General features: G+C 37.2%; 1 protein-coding gene across 3 annotated transcripts in view; it reads left to right on the forward strand.

Moving 5' to 3' along the window:
* The first annotated feature begins 1,548 nt into the window (after positions 1–1,548).
* Positions 1,549–21,970, forward strand: part of CCNT1 (cyclin T1) — a 33,621-nt gene continuing 13,199 nt past the window's right edge. For all 3 annotated transcript variants that reach the window (XR_007406588.1, XM_025477465.3, XM_025477466.3), the window contains exons 1-8: positions 1,549–2,007; positions 4,153–4,234; positions 11,006–11,134; positions 13,615–13,675; positions 15,138–15,200; positions 16,710–16,755; positions 18,320–18,483; positions 18,645–18,715. Coding sequence is in view for 2 of the 3 variants with exons in the window: in XM_025477465.3 (XP_025333250.1) it covers positions 1,847–2,007; positions 4,153–4,234; positions 11,006–11,134; positions 13,615–13,675; positions 15,138–15,200; positions 16,710–16,755; positions 18,320–18,483; positions 18,645–18,715 (777 nt within the window). In the remaining variant the exon portion in view is untranslated. The remainder of the gene's footprint in view (positions 2,008–4,152; positions 4,235–11,005; positions 11,135–13,614; positions 13,676–15,137; positions 15,201–16,709; positions 16,756–18,319; positions 18,484–18,644; positions 18,716–21,970) is intronic.

Raw genomic sequence — 21,970 nt, forward strand, 5'->3', positions numbered from 1 at the left:
TCAAAGTAAACGGTTTCAGAAACGCAAGAATGAAGTCTGTTAAAATGGAAAGAACAATGGAATTAGACTTGATTTAAACACCTACACTTCATAGCAGTGTAGTGTAGGGCAAACTTCTTAATCTCCCCGAGCCCTAAATTTCTTCATTGTAGGGTGCATTTATGTGACATGTACTGACTACCAGGGCCGGGACTGTACTAGGTAGGTGCTATGGATACAACTCACTTTTCATATAACAACAAATACTATGATGACATCTACTGAATGTCAATAGATTTCCTATGTGCCAAGTACTATTATAAAGCCTTTCAACTGGGCAGCCCGAGTGGCTCAGCGGTTTAGCGCCGCTTTCAGCCCAGGGCCTGATCCTGGAGTCCTGGGATCGAGTCCCATGTTGGGCTCCCTGCATGGGGCCTGCTTCTCCCTCTGCCTGTGTCTCTGCCTCTCTCTCTCTCTGTGTCTCTCATGAATAAATAAATAATATATTAAAAAAATAAAGCCTTTCAACTAATTCCATCTTCATTTAATCCTTCTCAACCTAAAACGTAGGTACTGTTGTTGTCATTTACATTTATACAAGAGGTACAAAGAGGTTAAGATATCTAGGCCAGGATCAAACACGCGTTAGGCGTTCAGCGGGGATGTTTCTTGGCGGGGGACAATTCTTACGTGTGCAAGGTGGAGGTGGAAGCTTTCCACAACGAAGGGCCAGTTTTAGTTCACTCGTCCACAGAACAGGGACTGAAATAGTACTACTACCTCTCGGGGTTTGGGCCTGCTATTTATTTATTTGATTTGATTTTTATTTATTTACCTCTTGGGGTTTGGGCCTGCTATTTATTTATTTATTTATTTATTTATTTATTAGATTTTTATTTATTTACCTCTTGGGGTTTGGGCCTATTTATTTATTTATTAGATTTTTATTTATTTACTCATGAGAGACACAGAGGGAGAAGCAGGCTCCCTCCGGGGAGCCCCATGCAGGACTCGATCCCGGGACCCCGGGGTCACAACCTGAGCTAAAGGCAGATGCTCAACCCCGGAGCCACCCAGGTTCCCCGGGGTTGGGCCGCCTTTTAAATGAAAATAGTATATTTAAGAGTAAACAGTGTGTCTGGAGCATGGGAATCCGTAAATCAATACTATTAATTAAATTTGCATTCCGTTATGTGGTATCACTATGGCGAAGCACAGGCAATTCTTTTCAAAGCTCTAGATAATGCTGCAAAGCGCCTTCGCAAAGTTTACACCGCTACCAAGAACCGAAGAGCTTTCTACCTGCTTTCTCTTACGATATATACGGTAGGGCCACTCTCTTTGATTACTCTGTCCAGTTTTGGACAATCTCACCTGTTCCCTCTGTCAAGCTCGCTATCCTCCCCCATTTTACGTCGCCACCTCCGTCACAAACGAAGTTCTCCGAGGAACCGCCGAGGGGCGCGTGGGCGGGCGCCTCCTCCCGCCACAACAGTTGCCTGGCCACCTCGTCCACCACGCGACGACTCAGCGCAGCTCTCGCGGGAGGAGACGCGGTTTCCAACGAGACCTTCTAACCCCACCCAACCCTCTAAGGGTCACGTGACTGGCGCCTGCGTCCTCGACTCGAGGTCTTTCCTGGTCTCCTACTGGCTGTTAACTCGGCTACAGGCCGTCGCGAGGCCCATTCCGGAAGTAGCCCCTTTATCTAGCATTCTTTTGCGGAAGCCTGTTACAACCCAGCCGGCCACCTTTCAGCGGAAGTTCGTCACGTCGCAGTTGCCCCCGCACAGCGGATGTGTGTCGCCGCTTAGGTGACGCTGGGAAGTGCTTGCAGCCTCCGCCGCTGCCTTCTGGTTGAAGCACTATGGAGGGAGAGAGGAAGAACAACAACAAACGGTGGTATTTTAGTCGAGAACAGCTGGAAAATAGCCCATCCCGTCGTTTTGGCCTGGACCCAGATAAAGAACTTTCTTATCGCCAGCAGGCGGCCAATCTGCTCCAGGACATGGGACAACGTCTTAACGTGTATCCTTGCGGCCTAGGCCTCCGGCCTTGGAGTCAGACCCGCCTTGCTCGGGCGTCCGGGCTCCAGGCTCTGTCAGAGACGGTAGAGGAAAGAGGGGGGACGGGGGCTGAATGTCTGGGTGGAGGAGCCCACGGTGGGGCGGGCTGAAAGTCAGTGTTTGCGCCCGAGAAGCGAGGCGGAGTTAATTTCCCGCTCGCTCACCAGGGCCACCAGCCTTGCTGGGAACTCGTATCCTTCGCAGCTTTGTATTTGAACCAGCCCTTCGTAGTTTCCTTTCGTTGTGTTCTGTTCTCTTAGTCTGGTGACTTAAGAGATTTTACTTTCCCGCTATGCCCTAGGGGTTTGGAGGAGGTTTCGCTGTGGATGGCCGCCTCTTGAACTTTAGTGTGTAAAGAGAGTTTGAGAAATTCAAGACCTGGAAAGTCTTCGAAAGACAGAGGGTGGCCCAGAACTAACGCCCCAGCTTTGATTCAAAATCCGTTCCTTCCGCTTAGGAACTGTTTAAGAAACCTGTCGAATTCTTGGTTTTCTCGTCTGTAAAATGGAGTCCTGCCCCCTTGCATCTAGTTTTTAATGCCTAACAAAATGTGTGGCACTCGTGTTCAAACGGTAGTTATTGTTAAAGTTTTAGAATTTCAGAGGAAGGAAGGATGTCAGTTTCTATTTGTAAGGATATAGACCCAGGGATCTAATGTTTTAAAAGACCATTTACAGAATGTGGAGTTTTTAATGTACTCAGTTCTAATGTGTATTTGTTTTTTTTTAATATTCCAAAGATCAAGTTATTAATTTATTTTTAAAGATTTTATTTATTTATTCATGAGACACACACACAGAGGCAGACACACAGGCAGAGGGAGAAGCAGGCTCCATGCAGGGAGCCCGATGCGGGACTCGATCCCGGGTCCCCAGGATCACACCCCGGGCCGAAGGCGGCGCTAAACCGCTGAGCCACCCCGGGCTGCCCAAGATCAAGTAATTTAGTGATTTTTTTTTCCCCCCTCAAGTATTTTTGTCAGAAAATATACTCATTTCCTAGCAGAGAAAGCTTATGTAGTTATAAACTTCTTTGCGCTCGGGAAGTGGGGAATTATTTCTGAGTGCAGCTTCTGTTTAAGTGTGTCGCTGGCTGTAATGTTTGTTGTGTCTTAAAGTGTTTGCTCGCTTCAAAAGAAGTGTTCTCTTTATTGTGGATATCCAGTTTGTTTCCTAAGCATCCGGTTAGTACTGAGTTGAGCTTTTGTTTGAAATTGTTTCAGTATGTCTAGCCCTTTTTTCTGTGTGTGTTATTAAGGTTGTTGACATCTTGGGACCACGGCCTCTTCTGATAACCCGCGTTCTCTTCTGAGGTTTTTAGAAGTAAGACATTTAAAATTTTTTCTTGTTAGTGAATGAGTATATCAAATCTTTCCGCAGTGTTCCTGTTCCCAGGGATCACCGAATGGGAAGGCTTAGTCTCCACAGACAAGTGGGACTGAAAAAGCTCATTTCTGGACCTTAGAAAGTGAGGATATAGTGGAGACATACCTAGGAGCTGGATTAGGGAGGGCATTGTAAGTCATGTGAAGAGATACCCTGAGCTAATGGATCACCACTGCAGGACTTTCAGGAGGCAAATGACAGGTTTAGGTCTACATAATTTTCTTATATTCCTTGATCCACACGTGTTAAGAAGCTTGCTTATCAATTCAGATTTACATATTGAAAACTGGTTGTGTGTAGGGCATTATATTGTGTCAATTGGTGTTTAATAATTGATGAAAGAAAACAGATTTGCTCTTTAATTTGGAAAATTAAGTATGATTTTCATTTAGAAGCACATACTGGGGCAGCCCGGGTGGCTCGGCGGTTTAGCGCCGCCTTCAGCCCAGGGCCTGATCCTGGAGACCCCGGATCGAGTCCTACGTCGGGCTGGAGTCCAACGTCGGGCTCCTTGCATGGAGCCTGCTTCTCCCTTTGCCTGTGTCTCTGCCCCCCCCCCCCCCCCCCCCCCGTCTCATGAATAAATAAATAAAATCTTAAAAAACAAAAAAAGGAAGCACATACTATGTTTGTCTTGCTTGGTCCTTTTGGGAGGATAGGGAGGTTATATATTTGGGGGTTGTACTGCTGTCTGTTTTGGAGCCTTAACTTTAGGATTTTAGCTCACAATTGACTATCAACACTGCTATAGTATACATGCATCGATTCTACATGATTCAGTCCTTTACACAGTTCCATCGAAACGTAAGTATTTTTTTGTATGGTATAATCTTTTTGTAATCAATTGCAACAACTTGTGTGTGTGTGGGGGTGGGGTGGTGAGGGTGGAGTTGATCTTTGTTGCTGAACTGGGATTTGAAGTTTAGAATTTAGGATTGATCACTTTCATTATGTGTCACACTGGATCCAGTTTTCCTGTAAACTGTCCAGGCAGTTATTTAGTAGATTTAGTACATCCTTAGAATAGATGGCTTCTCTGATAAAGAAATAGATTGTTGAACGCTTAAACTTGGCGTTTTCGGGTTGGGAGAGGAGCATTAAAGGGGAAATATTGCTTAATTTAAGTGTAGTTTTTGAAGTGGTAAATAATAAAATAGCCAGAGGAAGACAAGTGAATGTAAGTGATTTAGATTTTCTAAAAGCCTTTGATATAATTGCAATCAATGGTTGGAGAGGGAAGGCACATTATGTGATGACTGGGAGGTGACTTTTAAGATAGGAAAAAGAAAATAATAGTAATAAAGGGATTTTTCTTTTCTGGACAGAATTGTAAATAGTGCTATTTTCAGTTTTGATACCTGAAATGGTCCTATTTAACATTATTATAAATGACTTGGAAGCAAGTGCATAGTGATATCCCAGTTGCAGGTAAGATTTATTTATTTAATAAAATGACAAGGTAATAGGACTAAGCCTGATGAATACTTCATATGGGTTTGTGAGTGAAATTTTTTTTTTTTTTAAGAGAAAGGTTATGTTTTGAGGAAAAGTGTTTAAGACTTCCCTCTAGGATGATAGACTTTGAGCTCTTTTTTGTTTTTTTTTTTGTTTTTTCTTTTTTTGTTTTGCTTTTTTTTTTTTTTTTAGACTTTGAGCTCTTTTTTTAATGCCATGGAAAGAGAATCTATGAAGCTAGATATTGCTCTTATAATGTAAGGAATTGGTGTATTTACTGTTGGGAATAACTGCATAGGAAACCATTTGCATCTGTGGATTAAGTATTCCCACTTATTACTGATTATCCAGTCAGCTTGCCTTTCTCTTACCAGTAGACCTCTTACCTCCAGCCATGTTCTACCTCTGATTGCAAGAGCAATTTTATTAAGATAGAAAAAAGCATTTAATGAGGCTATCTGATAGTTCTAGAATAGAAGGTAGTAGATAAAGAATGAAATTCGAAGAGGAAGTCCATAATCATCTTGCCAGTTCTGAATGTCTTCTACGTCTTACCTTTTATTATTGTAAAGATTTGAAATCCAGGATGTAATACATCTCAAATCAACTTGTCCACTTTATGCATGTATATAGTATATATTTCTATTTTTATCTTTTAAATTATATTTTTCCTTATTTCCTGTGTTTTAAGCTTAGCAAGGGCAGAGACTCACTTTTCTGTGTATCCTCCAAAGCACCGTCAGTAAACTTGAATGAATGAACGATCTAGTAATTATTTAATATGGAGAGATTCTAGTGGATAACATGACCTTTGCCAAAATCCAATGACTTTTTAATTTTGAGACTGTTGATCTCTCTAGAGAATCAATTTTAGGCATCTGGAATTAACAGATCAGAAGCATCACCTTTTAATATCTTAATTTTAAGAGTTAACTTATGATAAATCCAAGTTCAAATTGGAGAATATTTAATACATTGTTGTAGCATTGATATTTATCCTGTCAAGCTCCCATGCATTTTTTCATGTTATTTTTTTCTCATTACAAGGGTAATATGTATGGCAAAAATTAATACAGAAATGTATAATGTAGAAAGTGAAAGCTGTTCTGTAATCCTACCCTTCAGAGGTAACTATTAATAAATGTTTTTTTCATATAGTTCCTTGGACATTTTTGTGTGCATATACTAGTATTTATGTATTTCTAATAAAAAATTTCTTCTTACCATACTACTGTTATGTGAGTTGCCTTTATCAGTTGAATATATATTGGATATCTTGACCTTTGAACAGGGTGGGGTTAGGGGTGCCAACCTTCACATCATTGAAAAACTACATATAACTCTTGACTCCCCAGAAAGTTAACTACTAATAGCCTACTTTGACCAGAAGCCTTACCAATAATCCAACTAACACATATTTTATATATCTATCATATACCATATCCTCACAAAAAAGTATGCTGGAGAAAAAAATATTATGAAAATCATAAGGAAGTGAAAATACAATTGCAGTACTGTACTGTATTTATAGGAAAAATCTGCACATACATGGACTGACACAGTTCAAACCAGTGTTGTTAAAGGGTCAGCTGTATTTTAATTGGCCACATGATTTTTTTTTGTGTAGTTACCATAATTTACTTCACCTATTTCTTTTAGCTACCTATTGGTGCATATTTGAGTTTTTTCTAGTTTAGTAACTATAAATAATGTTACATAAAATTGGTACATATATAATGTATGACTTACATGACCTTTCTAATATAAATTCCTGTAGGTAAAATTACTATGTCCGCAGGGCTGCATTTAAAAAATTTTGTTGTGTCAATTTGCCCTTCTGAAAGATTGTATCAGTATACATTGGTTTGTTGTGTTAATTTGCCCTACTGAAAGATTATATCAGTATACATTGTTTCATTGTGTCAGTTTGCCTTACTGAAAGATTATATCAGCATACATTGTTTCCAGCACTGTAATAAGAGAAAGTCCTCTGCATCCTCACAAATAACATACTCATTACATCAGGAAATATTAAGTTTTAACTAATTGCTGAGCACTTGGGATACAGTGGGGAGCAAGATAGAGGGTGTCCTGAATTATTTTCTTTTCTTTTTTTTTTTTTTTGAATTATTTTCTTAATTTACATTTTTTCAGTTAGTGAAGTTGACCTTATACCTATTATTGGTCATTGTTCTCATGAAATTGAAGAACTGGCTTAAAAATTGACTGTTGATTCTCTTTGCCCCTCTTTTCTGATTTTCTTATGTATACGAGCTCTCATGTATTAGAGCTGTATGTCAAATGTTGTGAATACTTTTCTCATTTTGTTGTATCTCTTTGTTCATAGTGTTTTGGAGCCTAAAAAAGTTTTGCCTTTTAAAATTAAAAAAAATTATTTTTTAAAACTTAAAAGATTTTATTTATTAGAGCGAGAGAGCAAGCACGAGAGAGACAGAGAGCATGAAGCAAGGGGGAAGGGTTGAAGGAGAGAGAGAAGCAGACTCCCCATTGATCAGGGAGCCCAATGTGGGACTTGACCTGAGCCGAAGACAGATGCTTAACTGACTGAGCCACTTAGGTGTCCTAAAATTTTTTTTTGTTGTTGGAGGTTTAACAGTAAAGCATAAAAATTTAAAGTGTGCAACTTGATTACTTTTTGCATTATTATTATCACATGTATATGTAACCATCACTCAGATCAAGATAAGTATATTTCCTACACCCTGGAAGATAAAGAATTTGCCTTTTGATGGAAATAAATTTTATTTCTTTCGTGGACATGATTAAAGGACTGATTTATTTTCACTTAAATTCTGGCATTGCAGTACTCTGAGAAGAAATTTAACCTCGCGAATTGAATTTCTGTATGTACTGTCAAATATTTTCAAATGAGGGAGTGTAAAATTATGGTGAGCAGCCTGGTGTGTGTATTTATGTCATATTTCATACATTATAAAATGTAGGTGTTGTATTTTAATGCCTAACAGATTTGATTGGGTGTATTATATTCTGATTATCCTTAAGGAGTCAAGCTTAGTGGTTAAGAGGATGAGCTCTGGAGTCAGACATGTCTAAGTTTGGATTTTTTTGCACTACTTACTAGTTATATGGCCTGAGTAAGTTACCATAGGCCTAGGTTTTTTCATCTCTTTGGAGTCAGTAATAATAGTGCCTATCTCACAGTGCAGTTAATAAGTTTATTTATTTATTAGAGAGGGAGTGTGAGTGGAGGGAGGGGCAGAGGGAGAGAGAATCTCAGGCAGACTCCCCATTAAGCAGCATGGAGTCCAAAACGGGGCTAGATCCCGAAATGCTGAGATCATGACCTGAGCTTAAATCAAGAGTTGGACACTTAACCAACTGACCCACCTAGGGCACCCCAGTAGTTAATAAGATTTAAATGAATTAATTTACAAAGTGCCTGTACGTAACAAGTAATAGGTAGCATTTTTATTCTTTTAAAATGATGGAGGAAATCTTATATTCTTATCTGGTATAAGAATTCCTCTTAGAAATTGCCTTTGAGGGCAGCCCCCGTGGCGCAGCGGTTTAGCGCCGCCTGCAGCCCAAGGCATGATCTGGAGACCCTGGATCGAGTCCCATGTAAGGCTCTCTGCATGGAGCCTGCTTCTCCCTCTGCCTGTGTCTCTGCCTCTCTCTCTCTCTCTCTCTCTCTCTGCATCTCTATGAATAAATAAATAAAATCTTAAAAAAAAAAAGAAATTGCCTTTGATAGGAAAATGCTGTTGTAAACTGGCTTGGTAAGTGATTCCATAAGGACCAATGAGTATTTACATGGTTGACTGCAAAATTTAGACTGAAATTTATCTTTTGCAGTCTTTCATTTAATGAGTTACTAGCTTGCCTTTTCTTAGCCATTGTTTGTGTATACTGTATTTTAGTTTGTGCCTTTTGAATAAATCTTTAGCTCCTTGAAGGCAAAGTAGTAGGCTTAAAATCTTAGTGTTGTCTTTAGCTAGTTCTTTTCCTTTTCTGTTTTTTTCCAATTAATTATAAAATCCTGTTAATTTTTAGAGTGTTAACTTTTTTCTGTATGTAGTTGTCATAAAACTAAAAGAAGACAATAAAGGAGGAAATGATGATATTCCTGTTCCTAACTGCAGAGATAATCCTATTGACATTTTAGAATTTTTTTTTCTCCACATGCAAATACATAACACATACATTTAGTGAAGCCGTATTAATTTTCTAAAATCATGCTATGGGTTTCTTTTTTTTCTTTTAAGATTTTATTTATTTATTCATGAGAGGTACAGAGAGAGAGAGAGAGGCAGAGACACAGGCAGAGGGAGAAGCAGGCTCCATGCTGGGAACCCCACGTGGGACTCGATCCCGGGTCTCCAGGATCACACCCTGGGCTGAAGGCAGCAGCGCTAAACCACTGAGCCCCCTGGGCTGCCCACCTGTGGGCTTTTTTCCCCTTTATTTCTACTGCTAGTGCCTACTCTAAACTTTATTTCTTAATGCCTGGATTACTAATTTTTTTCTTTTTAAAAATTAACTTTTAATGTGTTTCATTCTTTCCTTTTATTTATTTGAGAAAGTGCATTTATGATTGGGAGGAGGGGCAGAGGGAAAAGCAGACTCCCCACTGAGTCTCTGGACTCCTGGACCATGACCCCAGCCAAAGGCAGATGTTCAACCAAATGAGCCACCCAGGCGCCCCTAGATATTTCTTTCTAAATATTTCTTAAACTTTTTTTTTTTTCTAAAATCTTCACTGTCACTCTCTTGTTAAAGCTCTTTTGTGTTTCACATCCCATTATTTATATCACCTACTCAATTTAGTGTGCATCATGCTCTGATTCCTTACATCTTGTTCATGCCCCATCTTCTGGTTCTGCTTTGCTTATCCTAAGGTCTAGGAATATATATGGAGCTTGCTGCATACAACTGCAATAGATATGAAGGAAGAGAATTGTTACTGTGAATTGGATTTGTGGACAAAAATCTGTTTCAGCAAAGTAGCAGATAGTATCAGGGATACAAATAAATATTAGAATGCTTGTTCTACTCATTAAAGTGAAATAGATATTAAATTGTATAACATTATTTATTATATTTTTTTGACTCCTGGTTCTTGCCATTGCTGTCTTTGATTCACTGAAATATTCTTCTTAAGATTCAGTAGAAATTCTTGGTTTCCCAGGTCATTACCAGGCTACATTTATGTCATATTGCTTTAATCTCTTATATTGTTTAATGACTGAATTTGTTGTTTACTGGTGTGTTGGCTTGAGATTTTTTCCCCCAAAATGCCTTTGTATAACATCTTGAATATAATAAGTTTTGAATTCTCTTTTTTAAGATTTGTGTTCCCCTCAGATATAATTGAGATAATTCACATACAATAAAATTTATCCTTTTAAAGTGTACAACTCACTGGGTTGTTGTTTTTTCTTTTTTTTAAGATTTTATTTATTTTAGAGAGTGAGTGCGTGCTTGAGCAGGTGGAGGAGCAGAGGGGGAGGGGGAAGGAGGGGGAAAGAATATCAAGCCGACTCTGTGCTGAGTGTGGAGCCAGACAAGGGACTCCATCCCATGACCTCGAGATCATGACCTGAGCAGAAACCAAGAGTTGGACGCTTAACTGAGTGAGCCATCCAAGCGCCCCAATTCACTGGTTTTTAGTGTATTCATAAGGTTGTGCAACCATTGCCACGATCTAACTCAACAACATTTACATTCTCCCAGAAAGAAACTTAGGCATTAGTGGTCTCTTCCATTTTCATTTTCTTCCAGCCCCTGGCAACTACTAATCTACTTTCATTTTACTCCTTTAAAAAAAAAAAAAAAAAAGTATATAGAGGGTTATGATATAAACTTAAGAAAGAATCTCATTTTAAATAGCCAACTATTTACATCTAGTAGTTTATCTCAAAGATAGCTTTTAATGAGAGTTCATTGAAGGATTGGTTTTTGGGAGTGGATGTAAATGAATGGGTGGGAGAAGGGAAGACATTTTAAGGAGAAGAAAAGGCATTAACAAGAAGTGAAGTTGAGGCAAGCGAAGAACTTGGTTTGAGACTTAGATTTTTTTAAAGGTCTATCTTGATCTAGGAATAAATAATAAATATGGTTTATTTTCTTTCCTTCCAGTCTGTGGCTCCAGCAGCCTTATTTCTAGCAGCTAAAGTAGAGGAGCAACCAAAAAAATTGGAACATGTCATCAAAGTAGCACATGCTTGTCTCCATCCGCAGGAATCACTTCCTGATACTAGAAGTGAGGTAGGGGATTAATTACACATATCCATTTTTCTTTATTTATTTTGATGATAACTTAGTTTTGTAACTTTGATTTACTGAGGTCTGAATGGGGAGTTAAGCTTTTGGGTTTTGTTTTTTCCTTTACAAAAATGTCAGAAACTTTATGGCAAAAGTTTATTCATTATAGTAAAATTGGAAAATACAGAAAAAGAAGAAAATGTATTACCTAGATATAATTTGGACCACAGTTATGTAAGTGAATCATTATTATTTCTAGCTTCTTTGAATAGCTACACACGTGTGTACCTTGTATGTCTTTTCCACCTATTATATTGCAAATATTTTCCCATTTTCTTTATTTTTTAAGATTTTGTTTATTAGAGAGAGAGCCCACAAGTAGGTTGCAGGACACGGGGACAAACAAACTCCCTGCTGAGCAGGGAGCCCTCACTGAGGCTTGACCCCAGGACCCTGAGATTGTGACCTGAGCCAAAGTCAGATTTTTTTTTTTTTCAAAGTCAGATTTTGATTGAGCCACCCACCCAGGAGCCCCGTGAATAATATTCTTATAAATAAGTTTTTATTATGGACTCTAAAAAGAAAAAGAAAGATCCTGTCATTTTTTTTTTACTTTTAAAGAAATTACAAAAGTTATATATGTTAGTTATAAAGGAACCTGAACATTTAAGAATCGTTTAAAATTAAAACTCCTCTCCCCTCTCCCTAGTAGGATCCTGCTGATTATAATCCCAGTATATGTTCCATCAGACCTTTATCCTAAGCATGTACACATAGGCTTTTTTCCTTCCATCCTTCTTTGACTTTCTTAATGAGGGGAAACTCTGGCTTTGGAAGTCTGTTGTTGGGGAGTGATGAGTTGTGAGAAATTTGGAGATCTGATGTTTTACATGTTTAAACTGTGGATTCCTAAAAAAAAAAAAAAAAAAAACAACAAAACTGTGGATTCCTATTACTAAGATTATTTAAGTCTCTTATGATGGATGTGTGCATTATCCTTTAACAAATAGATAAATAAATTCGCATGTTTTGATCATGCTGGAGAAAGCAGTTCTTATCTAATTTGAGAGGGAGAGAAAGCACAGGGAGGGGCAAGGGATGGAATCTCAAGCAGACTCCCTGCTGTGCGTGATTTCCCACAACCCTGAGGTCCTGACCTGAGCTGAAATCACAAGTTGGATGCTTAACTGAGCCATCCAGACACCCCTTTATTTCGATGATAGCCCTTAGTTACGTGAATTGTTTCACATAGCAGTGTCTTGACTTCCTTTGTTTTTCTGTTGTGGGTACAGCAGTAGGTCTTGTTCAAAATTACTGCCTTGGACTTTTATTTTAGGTTTTAGACTAGCAAATGGCATTGGTCCATAGAACTGACCAAATGAAAAAAAAATTTGTTTTAACAAAGTAAAACAAAAAATAATTCTCACTTTTTTCCCTCTAAAGTATATTTATCAAATTTCTCATCTGAATTTTTATTCCTTGTGAGATGGGGAATCTTAGGGTAAGATATTTTCTTCACTATATGGAGAGAAGTACTAGCATAGCTTAAGTTCTTATTGGACTCACTGAAGATCATAAAGTTAGGTGGAAAGGTCACTGCAATGTAGCTCTAACTCCTGCCTTATGTCTCATTCTCTTAGAGTTCTAGACCAGTGCAGTCCCACTAGAAATCACTACAAAGGGACAAAGGGAGTCATGTGTAATTAAAAATTTTTAACTTTCATTGAATTTCATTTAAAATCTTCATTAGAAATAAAATCTTCATTTAAAAGAAGTGAAAGAACTGTTATATTTTATATTATTTATATAACCTCAAATATTGTCATTTTAGCATAAATCGATATTAAAACATTAATGAGGTCATTTACATTATTAGTTTTTAATTAAAAGTCCTCAAAATTTGGTGTATATTCTATTGCACATTTCAATTTAGACTAGCTACATTTTAGGTGCTCAGTAGCCATGTGTGGATAGTGGCTACAGTATTGGCTGGTACAAATCTGAGAGAATTTGTTGGTTTATTCCCTTTTCCTTTGAACTCTTCTAATTCTTAGAAATATAGCATTACCTCAAATGTGAAGGTTTGTCAGGAGTCAAATGTTTGAGGTTGCCTATAGTACTATAGGAAGGGTCTACAAATGTATTTTGATGGTGTTGAAAAAAAAAGTATATATATTTTTAGTTGTCTTTGTCTACATTACATGACTTTAAAACCTAAAATGTCAGTCTTGAAAATGAACCAAATCTCTGGTGCCTTTTCTGTAGCTAATTATGGATAAAGTGTTACTTCAATGTGCCATTTTTTCCTTCTTTTAAGAGGAGAATTTGTGCTAAATAGAGATAAAGATTGTATTTCAGTTCCTAGGCTGCCTGCTAATTCTACATCCCTGCCGTTTGTTGGTTTGGTTTCCCTGGAAGGAGTTGTTTATACTTTATATATTGTGCCTTCTGGGGGAATAATTTATATGTCTTCTCATCTGCAGGCTTACCTGCAACAAGTTCAAGATCTGGTGATACTAGAAAGCATAATTCTGCAGACTTTAGGTAAATTTATTTTTCTTTAAAACATTAAGAAATGTATATAGAGTTATAAATTTGCAAAATAGGAAACAGGAAGAAAATCTCTAGTGAAGGTTCTTGCAAATTATAGAGGTTGTGGAGTACAGAGTTTAACCCTGACCTATACCATAGAGAGAAGGTAGATATAGCTGTCCTTTGGAATAGCAGTTAGCAGGTTTTTTTTTAATTCTAGGATCATGATTTGCTTTGGAAGGTTTGGCACTTTTTAACTTTATGATAAATGCAGACACTAAAAAACTTTTCTCCTTTCATGGATTTTTTATTCTGTTTTTTTATTCTATTTAGATAACAGTATTTATTTTTAAAATTGGTAATCAGTGGTTTGTTTTTTATTAAAGTTCAATTTGCCAACATATAGTATAACAACCCAGTGCTCATCCTGTCAAGTGCCCTTCTTAGTGCTCGTCACCCAGTCGCCCCATCCCCCCACCCACCTCCACTTCCACTACCTCTTGTTCGTTTCCCAGAGTTGGGAGTCTCTCATGTTTTGTCACTCTCTCTAATGTTTTTTAAAGAGGTCACATAGAGTTCTGTTTTTTAGATTATTTATTTGAGAGAAAGAACATGCATGTGTGTGTGCCTATGTGGACGGGAGGGGCAGAGGGAGAGAATTTTCAGACTCTGCCCCAGATGCCTCTCTAATCAGTTTTTAAAACAGCAGAGTGGAGGTGGAGAAATTCAAGCTCCAGCAGTTGAATGGCTGGGAACCCAGATGTTCCATTATTATTTTTATCAGAGACACTACCTTCAAAAGCTTAGCAAATAAGGAAAATAAAAGAGATTTTCCTAGTTCTTTTGGCCTCTTTTTCTCTTCTCTGGGTAAGGGAGGAGTTCGTGAGTTGTGTTGGAAAGTTACTGGTATGGCTATATTTTAATGCATGTCGGTACACACAATTCTTCAAGGCTTATCTTTTTTTTTTTTTTTTGTAGCATATGTGCTGCCAAAGTGAGCACTAAAAGGTTATTTCAAGTTAATTTCTGTTAATTAGCTTTTTACTTTAAATTATCTTCAAAGTAACTATTTTAGGGGACAATGATATTTTTCTGGTGGAATAAATTTTTATTAATATTTTAATGTGGAAGCCAGTAAGATCTAAGTTGCATAAATCATTTATCCACTTAGAATAATTTTCTGTTTATAGATTATTGGTTCCTCAGGGGTCTTGAGACTGCATTAGCTTTATCATTTAGTTAAAAACATAATTGTCTTTGAAGATAATTTGTGTTAGAGAAGAATATGCTGTATGTGTTGTGTGACCCTCTGAAACAGCAGTGTTGGGAGAGGGCAATGAGGGAGACCTGTGATGATGACTCACATAAAAGAAGTATAAAATGTCTCCAGTATCTTTAGCTTTTTAATTAAAGTGCTTTTTTTTTAGCTTTTTAACTAAAGCTTTTTTTTTTTTTTTTTTTTTTTTTTTTAAAGGCTTTGAACTAACAATTGATCACCCACATACACATGTGGTAAAGTGCACTCAATTGGTTCGAGGTAAGGAATCCCAACTTGAAATTGTTTTACCATTTAATAGCCATGATTTATTTACTGTGACAAATATATAACATTGATGCTTTGCCCAGAAGTTAAATTGAAAGGATTTACTGGGCTTAAATCAAAATGATTATTTCTAATTTGGGATTTTTCTGCAGGGTTCTTAAAGTTTTTAGGTGATCTCCAGTTAAAGAAAATTAGTCTCTTGAGAATATTTGTCAGAGTCTGGAGCAGATTTTATAAAGTCAAATGATTAGTATGTAATGACAATTTAAGGATATTTTGGGAGTGGTGATCTTAATGTGATTCTAGGGTTGATTGTCCTAGGCAGCCTTTTATAGGCCACTCAGAGGATCATCTAGAATTTATTTGACTTATTTCCATGATTGACAAAGTCTTGGTAGGACATAGTTTTTATTCTTTTTTTTTTTTTTTTTTTTAAGATTTTATTTATTTATTCACAGAGAGAGAGAGAGAGAGAGAGGCAGAGACACAGGCAGAGGGAGAAGCAGGCTCCATGCAGGGAGCCTGACATGGGACTTGATCCCCGGTCTCCAGGATCACGCCCCAGGCTGAAGGCGGTGCTAAACCCGCGAGCCACCTGGGCTGCCCCATTTTTTAAATTCTATTTTAACCGTAATAACTGTAATTGTATGAAACCTTGTTCCTCTTCTTTAAGTGTTAATATCAATATCTAGACACTGGTGCAATGAAGTTCATTTTAATTTTGTAGATGAAACTGATAATTGGCCTCATTTTATATTTTGCTAATGTGTGCTTCGTCTGTAAATTCCCAATGTTTTCCCAAGTTGTTTATATTTACAAAGCATTAGAAAGTTTATATTGAGCAAGGATAAGGTTAAATAAAGGTGGATATATGCCCATATTGAAAAGACTTAAGTTTTAAGGAAAATTAAAGTTTACTTTATTACTCAGAGCAGTTTTTTGGGGAAGGGTGAATGTGTTTTGTATTTTGTTTTTTCCTTCATTGTGGTATATCAAGTAATTGTTATTTGATGATTTGGGGTCTGAATGACAGGCTATTCAATTTAAAAAAATTTTAAGCACAAATCACTTTTCTCAAATATATCAGGGTCTTCTAGGTTCTGATCTTGCGTCCAAATTAGTTCATCTTTTAGTTCAGTACTTTTCAGTGAACTCTTGCATCAGAATTTCTGGGTTACTTGTTAGAAATGTTTGTGTCCTCCAAACATATCGAGTCACACTGTAAAGAGGATATCTAGGAATTGCATTTTAAGCAAGTACCCCAAATACTTGGTGTGCAGAGTAAAGCTTGAGTCCCTAGGTCTGGAAGCAGCATAGTTATTATAATTAAAAGTTGCTAATTTATCTCTTTGGTAGAATACTAAACATTGGGTGGTCAGGGACCATGTCTGCTTTATTCATTATTATGTTTCTCTACTTGGATATATTAAATGCTCACTAAATAATTGTTGAGAATGAATGGAACTAATAATTTTTCCCTCCCCCCCCCCTTTTTTTTTTTAGCAAGCAAGGACTTAGCACAGACTTCTTACTTCATGGCAACTAACAGGTTTATATTTTAATATTTTTCCCCTCTATTTTTGGGATAGGACTTTACTGGGGTTAGAATTTTTACTTTTTGAGGGGTATATATCGGGTCTAGCATTTAGTCAACTAGAACCCAAAGACCCAGGATGGATATTTGATACAGTGTATTACAGACAATTCTCTGGTAAATGTTGATTTTTCTGTACAGTTTTCATATTGTAAATTAAATTTCCATGGGGCTTTTTAATTTGCTAAGGTGATGTAATTATGTAGTACTGATTGTTTGAAAGCCTACTTGATTCTGCATGTCTTACATTGCTTTAAAATATCCAAGAGCATGGGCACCTGGCTGCTCAGTTGGAAGAGCGAGTGGCTCTTGATCTCAGGGTCATGAGTTTGAGTTCCATGTTGGGTGTGGAGATTAGTTAAAAATAAAATCTAAAGAAATAAATAATCCAAGAGCATAATTCTGTAAGTTTAGGTAAACTTGTAGTTGATAGTGACTGAGAATCTAATTTGGAGGATTCTGCAATAATTACGGTATTTATTTATTTTCAAGATTTTATCTACTTATTAGCACAAGCAGAGGGACTGGGTGGGGAGTCCAACACCCAGGTTGATCTCAGGACCCTGAGATCATTACCTGAGCCAAAGTCAGATGCTTAACCAAATGAGCCACCCAGGTGCCCCAATAATTATGGTATTTAAAAGACTTCCGTTTTCTTCCCCCATTGCCAGATAAATGTGCATGTATATGTGTAAAGAGTTATAATATTTTTTCTTCCTTCTAACCTTTTTAAAACAAAAATTATTAATATATGACTTGTATTACCAAATTATTTGCTCAGTCTCATCTCCAATTGATTAATCATGGAAAACCAAAGATATTCCTACTGACTGTCAGGACTAAGAAGTTCATTTTTATACCCTGATAGAAGAAAGTTTTGAAGTAAACCATCAATTAAACACATTCACAATTGAGAGAGTGTTCATTTTTTAATTTTATTTTTATTTTTTATTTAAATTCAATTTAGTTAATATGTACTGTATTATTAGTTTTAGGGGTAGAATTTAGTGATTCATCAGTTGGATATAACATCCAGTGCTTATTACATCAAGTGCCCTTCTAAATGCCCATCACCCAATTTCCCCTCTGTACATTATTTTAAATAGACCAGACCTGTGATTGGCACGAGATAAGATGATTTTAAGACAGTTTAAAGTATTTGATTTAGGGATTATATATCAACCAAAAATATTATAATTTTCCTTAAGTTCTAAGTTATTCTCAGGATAATAGATCCTTATTTTAAAAAACTGAGTACCCTATTTGGTTTGGGTCCTGGTCTTTCGTCAGTGGGTGAGATTGAATGAAATCTAGCCAAAAAAATTCAGAAATGTTACCTGAGCAGGTGGGTTAATGGAAAATCATGTTGAGTGCTGGATCAGAGCACTGGATATTTCTTACCCTTCTTACTCTCCAGTGTTTTAATTTTTTTTTTCTTTTTAAATAATGGAGAGTTTTAACTTTGGGTTCAGAATTGAGAGCTCATGACACTCTCTTGTTTCCTTCCCTCTGATGTCAGCCTGCATTTGACCACATTTAGCCTGCAGTACACACCTCCTGTGGTGGCCTGTGTCTGCATTCATCTGGCTTGCAAGTGGTCCAACTGGGAGATCCCAGTCTCAACTGATGGGAAGCACTGGTGGGAGTATGTTGACGCCACTGTGACCTTGGAACTTTTAGATGGTAAGTTTTAGAGTAAGGGACCTTGGAAAGCACTTGCTCTTCATCTGTCACATATCTGGCCCAAAGTGACTTGATTCAGATGAAAATAGTTAGTTGAGGTTATTCTTGTTTTTTACTTCTGTTTCTCTGAGTTTTTCTTAAATGTTCTATTTCATTTGTAGAACTGACACATGAATTTCTACAGATTCTGGAGAAAACTCCTAACCGGCTCAAACGAATTCGGAATTGGAGGGTAAGAATTATTGCTGTCAGCTTGTGGTACAAAACCAGTTTATTTTTCTTTTAACTGCACAGTAAATATACCAAAATTGGATATGTACCCTGGATTTGGAATTTCCCTTTTTCTTAGTTATGTCATAATCATGACTTCAGCTTCATAGCTTGGATACTGGCCCGGAAGTTAATGGTAATAGGTGATAGCAGGATTTGTTTTGTGTTGTGCAACTCTTGTGATAGTCAGCAACATTGGTTGAGTGTTTTCTATGTAGAGACTGTTAGGGGAAAAAATGTAACTTCTCTGAGTCCTAAAGTGTTGGATTCTGGTAGAAGAAAGGTAGAGTTACAAGGTTAGAGCTGGTATCATTCTGTCTTTGACATTACTTGCTTTTAAATGGATTGTAGAATTTTGTTTTTATAGATGGAAGGCAAAAGTTGTATTTCAAATATTTTTCAAAACTTATAATGAGATCATTCTTTTTTTTCCTTGGCATCAGATAGAAAGTTTGTTTAAAAATATTCCTGCCAAAAAAAAAAAAATTCCTGCAGGGCAGCCCCTGTGGTAGTACAGCGGTTTAGCGCCGCCTGCAGCCTGGGGTGTGATCCTGGAGACCCAGGATCGAGTCCCATGTCAGGCTTCCTGTATGGAGCCTGCTTCTCCCTCTGCCTGTGTCTCTGCCTCTCTCTCTCTGTGTCTCTATGAATAAATAAACAAAATCTTAAAAAAATAAAAAGATAAAAATATTCCTGCAATCTCAGAAATTCAGATTGATAAATTTAATCTCATTCTCCCGAGTTTGTGAGTTGTAGAAAATGAGTTTACCTAGATTTTTTTTTTTTTTTTTTTTTTTTAAAATTTTTTTAATTTTTATTTATTTATGATAGTCACAGAGAGAGAGAGAGAGAGAGGCAGAGACACAGGCAGAGGGAGAAGCAGGCTCCATGCACCGGGAGCCCGATGTGGGATTCGATCCCGGGTCTCCAGGATCGCGCCCTGGGCCAAAGGCAGGCACCAAACCGCTGCGCCACCCAGGGATCCCGAGTTTACCTAGATTTTAAAGAATTGACAGTACATAGGTCATCACTGTGGTCATATGACACTTCACCAAAATTTCTGAAATTTGCTTTTGGACTAACTGCTGTCATAAGTCATAAGACATGGATAAATTTTAGATATGCACAAATTATTTTTTTAGTTGGCTTGTAGCATTGGTATAGATTACTATAACTTTTTGGTGGTGTGATAGAATACTTAATATAAGATTTATCCTTTTAGCCAATTTTTTAGTATACAGTACTGTGTTGTTAACTATAGGCATTATACAGTAGGTCTCCAGGACTTATCTTGTAACTGACTTTGTATCCTTTGACTAACAGGTTCTTGTTTTTCCCTACTCTCCAGTCCTCTATTTTACTCTGTCTGAATGAATTTAATTCTCTTAGGTTCTTCATATAAGTGAGATCATATTTTGTCTTTCTGTGTCCGGCTTATTTCACAGCAAAAGGCCTTCATTCATGTTGTGGCAAGTGGCAGGATTTCCATCCTTTTCTTTTTTTTTTTTTTTTTTAATTATGGTAAAATGCATATAGCATAAAGATACCATCTTAACCATTTTTAAATGTATATTTTAGTAGTATTAAATATATTCATATTGTTTAACCGTTATTACCGTTCATCTCCATAATACATTTCATCTTGTTTTTGCTGAGTTCTGAGTTCAGTGTGGGGCTTGATCCCATAACCCTGAGATCATGACCCAAGAGCTGACACCAAGAATTGGATGCTTAGTCAACTGTGCCACCCACGTGCCTCTCATTTCATCTTGTAAAATTGAAACTATACCCATTATTATAAGTCCCCACTCTCCCTCCCTCTCAACCCTTGGCAACCACAATTATACTTTCTATCTTTATGATTTTACTACTTTTAAGTACTTCATATAAGTGGAATCATAAAGTATTTGTCTTTTTGTGGCGTATTTCACTTAGCATAAAGTCCTAAAGTTTCATCCATGTTGTAGCATATTGTAGAATTTTATTTATTTTATTTTATTTATTTATTTATTTTAAAGATTTTATTTATTTATTCATGAGAGACACAGAGAGAGAGGCAGAGACACAGGCAGAGGGAGAAGCAGGCTCCATGCAGGGAGCCCCACGTGGGACTCGATCCCGGGTCTCCAGGATCACACCCCAGGCTGAAGGCGGCACTAAACCACTGAGCCACCGAGGCTGCCCCGAATTTTGTTTATTTTAAAAGCTGAGTGAGGGATCCCTGGGTGGCGCAGCGGTTTAGCGCCTGCCTTTGGCCCAGGGCGCGATCCTGGAGACCCGGGATCGAATCCCACATCGGGCTCCTGGTGCATGGAGCCTGCTTCTCCCTCTGCCTGTGTCTCTGCCTCTCTCTCTCTCTCTCTCTGTATGACTATCATAAATAAATAAATAAAAAAAAAAAAAAAAAAAAAAAAAATAAAAGCTGAGTGATACTCCATTGTATGTACCTAACACATTTTGCCTATCCATTCATCTGTTAATGAACAATTAGGTTGCTTCCATATTTTAGCTGCTGTGAACATGGGTGTATAAGTATCTCTTTAAGACCTTGCTTTTTATTCTGGTTATATATCCAGAATTGGAATTGCTGGATTATATGGTAGTTCTGTTTTTAATATTAACTTTTGAAGTGGTTTTAAAACTTTTTAACTAGAAAAATAAAACAAATTTTTGAAGTCCAGATTGTTCATTTTTTCTTTTGTTACCTATACCATTGATATCATATCCAGAAATTAATTCCTTTTGTTACCTGTATCATTGATTTCATATCCACTGTTAGGAAGCTTTTGTCCTCTTCTAAGAGTTTTATTAAGCCCTTTATCCATTTTTGAGTTAATTTTGTATATAGTACTAGATAAGGGTCCAACTTCATTCTTTTGTATGTGGATATCCAGTTTTCCCAGCACCATTTATTGAAAAGATTATCCTTTCCCTGTTGAATGTTTGGCATCTTTGGTGAAAATCATTTGACCATGTATGCAAGGGCTTATTTCTGAGTTTTCTCTTCTGTTTCATTCATCTGTATGTCTTTATGCCAGTACCACACTTTACAGTGATTATTTTAGCTTTGCAGTAAGTGTTAAAATCAGGAAGTATAAATTCTCCAGTTTTGTTTTTCATTTTCACTTTGATTTGGCTATTTGTGGTCCTCTGAGATCCCATATGAATTTTAGGGTGGCCTTTCTATTTCTGCAAAAAACATCATTGGGATTTTGAT

The sequence above is a fragment of the Canis lupus genome, chromosome 27, assembly GCF_003254725.2.
Source record: "Canis lupus dingo isolate Sandy chromosome 27, ASM325472v2, whole genome shotgun sequence".
NCBI classification, from domain to species: domain Eukaryota; kingdom Metazoa; phylum Chordata; class Mammalia; order Carnivora; family Canidae; genus Canis; species Canis lupus.